Raw genomic sequence first — 7,300 nt, 5'->3', positions numbered from 1 at the left:
ACCAGTCGATAACAATGTATGATGGTTTTTCTCTGTAACTTCTCAAAATTTCATACTTCCCATTTACTGTTTGATGCAGGGCTGCAAAAATCTTTTGCCAGCCAGTGAAATGACTGTCATTCAACACATGCTTAACTAATAGCATGGCATAAATTAACATGAGTGTAAAAATATTGATATATAACTAATACTATAAATAATTGTGAAAACCACTATTTTAGGCTGGTATCAGAGGTCAATACATTCAAATGTTATATTGAAATGACTAGGATTGCTGCATTTTGTGCTATTCGTATTGGAGACTGTTCTTACTATTTCAATCGAAAATTAGAAAAATGAAGGAAGCAAACAGTCTGAACACATGATTATGGATGACTGATTTGAAAACATACTTATCCTCTTTCTTTCTCTTGGACTGTGTAGGAATGGTTCACTGCATTAAGCCTACTACTTTATTTGTACATCCATCCTGTAAGCCACAAGGTTAATGATTTTTCTTCACTGCCTGCCATGGACCTGGGGCGAGTAGATTCATTTAAGGACTCTCAATTAATTATTGTATATACACCTGTCACCAATACAACCCAACGAATCATGAACAAAGTTGCGTCTGCTTCCTTCATTCAAAGTGAGTCTTCTAGCATCTCCAGAGGAATTTCTGATGTCAATAGTTGATTCTTTTGACTACAGTTGCCTGCATTTAAATTGCATTTTAAGGGGCTGGAGCGATAGCACAGCAATAGGACATTTACCTTGCATGAAGCCAACCCAGGATGGACCCCAGTTTGATTCCCACATCCCATAGGGGATATGTCTGCCAGGAGCAATTTCTGAGCACAGAGCCAGGAGTAACCTTTGAGCGCCGCAGGATGTGAGCCAAAAAACAATGACATAATAATAATAAATTGCATTTCAGTTGCTAGACCACTCCAGTTGTCCCTATTTCTAGATTATAGGAAATGTAAATAGATTTTTTTCTTGGTTATAACAAAGAAGCCTTCATGTCAGCTCCACTGATGTAGAGAGGAGGGCTAGGAGGACCAGTCCAGAGTAGAGAGCTTGCCACAAATAGTGGAGCAGTATAGTTAGTGTAGAGTAGGGACACTATGACAATGACAGTTGCAACTGATCACTCTGGACAAAAAATGGATGTTGATATGCATGGAATCTCTTCATGAACAATAATACAAGCCACAGCGTATCAAAGGAAAAATGAAGGGAGAGAGAGAGAGAGAGAGAGAGAGAGAGAGAGAGAGAGAGAGAGAGAGAGAGAGAGAGAGAGAGAGAGAGAGAGAGAGAGGAGTAAAATGCTTTCCCCAGAGGCAGGCAGAAAGTGGGTGTGGAAGGGAAACTGGGAGCATCAATGGTGGAAAATATTCATGGATGAAGGGTGGTGTACATTGTAAGACTGAAACTCAATTATGAACAACTTTGTAATCAAGGTGCTTAAATAAAAGGGAAAAAATCACACACTAACACAGAGAGAGATCTGCCAGAGAGCGGTCTATGAGAGAGAATTCTAAGAGAGGGGGGAGGGAGGAGAGGAGAGAGAGGGAGGGAGAGGAAGAGAGTGAGAGTGAGGGAGAGGGAAAGGGAGAGAGAGGTCTGCCAGAGAAGTAGTCTTTATTGGGAAGAATAGAATAACTACCCCTATGGGTGGAGAACAGGTTAGGTAGAGAGCCTATCCAGAGGTTCTTTCTACCCAGGTGGGTTTTTGATACATAAAAGAGAAACCATAGTGGTTAAGGGAAATTAAGTTTTATATGCCATACAGATTAAGATAAAGACTGATTATACCGACATCCTCTTTACCAGAAACAAGTTCTTGGCAGGAAGGATAGCAAAGCATGGCATTTACCTTGCAACCGACTGACCCAGGATGGACCCAGGTTTGGCTCCCTGCATCCCATAAGGTCCCATAAGCTTGCCAAGACTGATTTCTGAGAGTAGAGCCAGGAGTAACCTCTGAGCGCAACCGAGTATGTCCCAAAAACCACTATAAGAAACAAGTTCTTTACTTTCTAAATAAGGTAACTTCAAATGCCATATGCATCAATGTTACTATATTACTTTTTACCTATTTTATTTTAAGTAATAGAATTTCAGTCCACTTTTTATTTTTGCTTGTTTTGGGGACACTCCCAGCTGTTCAGGAGTTATTACTCTAGGCTCTACACACAGGAATTATTCCTGATGGTGCTTGGGGACCACATGGGATGCTGGGAATAAAATCTGGGTTGGTCACCTGCAAAGTCACTTGCTATTCAATAGAATATCAGTCTGTAACTTAAATGTCCACTTTTATTTTTATACTATATTATTTACATTCTATCCTATTAAAGATAGATTATGGGAGCTGGGTAATAAGAGTTTCAGTTGTTTTCTCATGACCAGTCTGACTTACTGACTCATTTCCAGAAAGCAAAATAATGTTATCAAAATGTTCACTTTTTGCCTCTTCCACTTTCATCTCCAACCCTCTTTTTCCTGTGAAAACTATTTCTTGTCTTAATTCTCATACTATCAGTCACAAGAAGACATTCACATAGCATTAAGCATAGTATATGCAGAAAAGAGGGGTTATTTTATTGACATAAACAAAGTCAGTTGATGTTTTTAATTTTTCATTGTTTTTGAGCCTATTAACCAGCCTCAGGGTTCTTAATGAAAGCGAAGGTTTATACTTTATTTCCACCTAATGTAAATCAGTACATAAGTGTAATTTAAATATACTTTACTACCATTCCATTGTATGTTTATTCCAATGCAGTTCTTTTATGTAAAACACTTTAATTAACATGATATTCTATATGGGATTAAAACTTATTTAATAAGTACAATAGATGACAATAAAATGACTTGTCTCCTTTCTTCTGATAGAATCTAGACATTACTTTAGAAATGTCTCCCCCGGGCCGGGCGGTGGCGCTAAAGGTAAGGTGCGCCTGCCTTGCCTGCGGTAGCCTTGGACGGACCGCGGTTCGATCCCCCGGTGTCCCATATGGTCCCCCAAGCCAGGAGCAACTTCTGAGCGCATAGCCAGGAGTAACCCCTGAGCGTTACCGGGTGTGGCCCAAAAACCAAAAAAAAAAAAAAAAAAAAAGAAATGTCTCCCCCAATCCACCCTGTTTATGATTTATTCAGAGTTTATTTTCTTTTCATAAAACTTCTAGTTAAAGCGATTGGACATGATATCCTGAATTTGGTATCCTATTAATTTATTATAGGATAATAAATCATAACAAAATAATATATAATATAATATATATACTAGAATAATAATTTATAATATAATTTACTATTCTCTCTTTTGTGGTGGCAGATAATGAAATCATAGGACTTCCTTATGAAGAAAGTGTTGAAAAATTAACAGAAACATATTCAGAGGAAATAGTAAAAGTCATCTTTACTAATACATTCCAGTATCATCTGAAATTTTTACTGGGCTACAGAATCCCTATAAAGAAGGAACACCATGATCATACAGGTACTTGTCAGCTATCTATTTATATTACACTATATTTAAAATATATATAAAAATTTATCTATGAAATAGATGTCCTATATACCAAATTCAAAAATCCCTATGATCATATGATGTCAAGGGGTCAGTGCCAACACATTTAAACATATATGTTTGTTTGGGTGTATTACTATATCATATGGTCATTAAGTTTGGGGATAGATATTTTTATACATATATATGCATATGCATGTGTAATTAAACTATATTATCGTTAAAGGCAAATAAAGTTTATGAATAAATGAAACAACTTTCTATTAAATCGTTGAGTAAAGAAAATCACCCAGAATCCAGGAATGGTAAGTTATTATTAATGCTGGATAAGTTTTCGATCTCAATTACTTCAAGTTTTATAGTTATAATAGTGACAGGTGAGAAGATCTCAGGTTTCCTATAAGTCAAAATTTTGTGTTAATTTGTAATCTGAAGAAGCGTATATTCATGAAAAAAAAAAAGACAGGAAAGTAAGAAAATAATCTTTTATCAGCAAAGAAGAAATAGAGGAAACATTGATTGCCCTATTAGGGCTCTGGATAACAAAAGGAATGAATATGTCTCTTTGAGAATTTGGGGCTTTACTCCCTTGAGTTTGGGGCTCTAACTCAATCTCACTGCCTAGTCTGGAAAACTCCTATTATACACCATAAAGTGATGGGGCTGATCCAGACACTGAGGGGTTCAGCAAAAGAGGTTATAATTTTTTAAGAAAAAGAAGAGGTTCCCCTAGCTACTATTTGGGGATAACTCCTGGTTCTGTGCTCAAAAATTAGAGGTAGGTACTTAGGGGAACAATTTGGATGCTGGAGATTGAACCTAGATCAGTGGCATGCAAGGCAAGTCCCCTCTATGCTCTGTGCTCTCTCTCCCAGCCATTAATACATTATCTATAAATGGCTAAGTAATAATGGAAATAGTTAATCATTCTACCTGGATGTGAAAATATTTGGAGAGATAAGATCATTATTGTGGAAAAATAATAAAAATGTGGGGCCCGGAGAGATAGCTGGAGGTAAGGCGTTATGCCCCTTTCATGCAGAAGGTATCGGTTCAAATCCCGGCGTCCCATATGGTCCCCCGTGCCTGCCAGGAGCAATTTCTGAGCATGGGAGCAGGAGCTAACCCCTGAGCACTGCGGGTGTGACCCAACAACCACACACACACACACACCACACCACACACAACACACACACACACACATAATAATAATAATGAGGACCTGGAGAGATAGATGTCTCAAAGGGCTGAGCACAGATTTTTGCATGCAAGAGATTCAGGTTTGAGTCTCAGACTTGCCAGTTGTGGTTTCCAAACAAAACAGAAAAACTTAATGCTTTTTTTTTAATACACATATACAAATCATACAACCTTAATTTTAGAGACATATAAAATCTTACAAACTTATTGGTATGTAAAAGCACCCAACACACCGTATCTCCAACACCAGGTGACAGAGTCTGACTCAGGCCTTGCATAAAATCCAAATCATGCTGAGGGTGATAACACTTATAATCTGGTAGTCTTCTACATCATATTCCACATGTACATGCGAGAACTGTTTTTATTGAGTACAGGAGCCACCACTTGCGGGGATAGTACGGACAGTGTAAGGAGAGATAGCTCAGGTTATCCTGAGCCTCGTCCCATCCGATTTACAAGTAAAACAATCTCTATCTAGGGGACTAAATCTAAGTTGTAAACAAACATACAAAGGAATCAGGGATGATCTTTGTTTGAGGTAAAATAAGGTGTAACCTAGTATTGGTAGACTTTCCCCCCCCCCCAAATATTCTGACTGATGTAATCTTTTAAAAACGCTATTTAACCCAAACTTCCAGTGTTGCTTCAGTCATCTAAGACCCCTCACAATTCCTCTTAAACATAAAATGTTTTGTTTTCAAAAGCAGCAGGAGGGAAGTGCTCAACAAAATTCATAATTGGGAAAGAAAGCAGTGTGAGAAAGTCGACCACATGTGTTCTATCCACCAAAATGAGACACATTACTAGAATTTTTATTGATTTGTGTCTTCATAGGCTTCCAATTAAAATACATTTGAAACGTTGGGACATTGTAACATTTCACTATGTGTTGTCAAGACTGCATAATAGTTGTGTTTTTTCCTTTTTTTATTACCAGCTCATTGTTTTGATGTAGAGTCCACTAATTAATTGTGAAGTTACAACGTTCTGGGATCGAGGCTTTATAGCTCTTCAAGCTGCGATTAATGCTGCTATAATAGAGGTTAGTGTGTAATGTCCTAAGAAAACAAGTGTTCAGTGCGAAGTAATAACATTAAAGGCCAGCAAATGTTTCACTGGAAGAAATGTAATTTGGAGAGCCTTGTTTTTATACTTAATCATATTTTCTTTAAACACAGTTCACTTTATGTTGCTTTTGATTCTAGGGAAGTTAAACAATACAGAGAATGTACTCCGGCGAGGAGTCAATCTCATTAGAGTGCCAAATGTGTTTCAAGAACATTATTAGAGGGGCCAAAGTGAAAGTATGGTGGTTAAGGGGCTTGTCTTGAAAGAAGCTAATGTGGGTTTGATCCCTAGCATCCCATATGAAGGGAAAAGAAAAAGAAAGAAGAAAGAAAGAAAGAAAGAAGAAAAGAAAGAAAGAAAGAAAGAAAAGAAAGAAGAAAGAAAGAAAGAAAGAAAGAAAAAGAAAGAAAGAAAGAAAGAAAGAAAGAAAGAAAGAAAGAAAGAAAGAAAGAAAGAAAGAAAGAAAGAAAAGAAGAAAGAAAGAAAGAAAAGAAAGAAAGAAAGAAAGAAAGAAAGAAAGAAGAGAGAAAGAAAGAAAAAGAAAGAAAGAAGAAGAAAAAGAAGAGAGAAAGAAAGAAAGAAAGTAAGAAAGAAAGAAAGAGAAAGAAACAAAGAAACAAAGAAAAGAAAGAAAGAAAAAGAGAGAGAAAGAAAGAAAGAAAAAAGAAAGATAGATAGATAGATAGAAAGAGAAAGAAAGATAGAAAGAGAAAGAAAGAAAGATAAGAGAGAAAAGCAAAGAAAGAAGCAAAGGAAGGAAGAGAAACAAACAGTGAATGGAAAAAAGAATAAAAATCTATTTAAAAATATAAAAAATTATAGGATAATAAACTATCACATAATTATTAAAGTACAAATGGAACTGGGGGGGGGGACAAGCAAAAACTCAGCCTAAAATGTGAAGAATATAAACATTTATAGCATTGCATCAGCTTATGTTAACACAATTGAAAAAGTAAATTAGAAGCAATACAAAAAAAACCATCAAAGCTTAAGGTAAGGAAACATTAAATATAGAAGGCTCATAGAGATATGTTAAGCAGGGTTTGCGCTTGGTATGTTAAGCAATAGGAAAATAAGACACGACTCTATATATTGGAATCAGGAATAGCTCAGCTGACCAAAGTTGATTCTCAGGTCTATCAGAGATCGAATATAGAAGTGAAGAGGCTAACTTCAGATTCAGGAAAAAAAGAAAACTATTTTAGTTACACACACTCATTCATTTGTATCTCTCTAGATCACAACAAAATCACTCAGCAATGGAGCACGTTGATGTCCAGTCACTGGAAAGAACATGAAGCTCTACCCTTTTATCGGTCAAGAGGGAATCATGACTGATATTTTCATTTTCTTCTGCATTCTTTGTTTTTCTCCCCATTTACCTACTACGCTTCTATAAATATTACCAAGTGAGAGGAAAGGATGAAGGGCTCTGATGATAATGATGGGTCTTCGAGACTTAGCTTTCTTTGGTAAGTCAAGTAAGCACAAGTAAATACAAGTGAGCAT

The 7,300-nt window shown here is 36.6% G+C and overlaps 1 protein-coding gene across 1 annotated transcript in view; it reads left to right on the top strand.

Annotated features, from left to right (window-relative positions):
• LOC126001162 (ABC-type organic anion transporter ABCA8-like) overlaps window positions 1-7,064 on the top strand; it is a 14,400-nt gene extending 7,336 nt beyond the window's left edge. Inside the window, 5 exon segments of the mRNA XM_049768373.1 lie at window positions 424-628; window positions 3,323-3,487; window positions 5,658-5,683; window positions 5,685-5,762; window positions 7,029-7,064. Of these exon segments, the coding sequence (XP_049624330.1) occupies window positions 424-628; window positions 3,323-3,487; window positions 5,658-5,683; window positions 5,685-5,762; window positions 7,029-7,064 (510 nt within the window).
• Window positions 7,065-7,300: the final 236 nt, after the last annotated feature.

The sequence above is a fragment of the Suncus etruscus genome, chromosome 1 (genome assembly GCF_024139225.1).
Source record: "Suncus etruscus isolate mSunEtr1 chromosome 1, mSunEtr1.pri.cur, whole genome shotgun sequence".
NCBI classification, from domain to species: Eukaryota; Metazoa; Chordata; class Mammalia; order Eulipotyphla; family Soricidae; genus Suncus; species Suncus etruscus.
The sequence above is the reverse complement of the archived record's forward strand: the minus strand, read 5'-3'. Positions and strand labels throughout refer to the sequence as shown.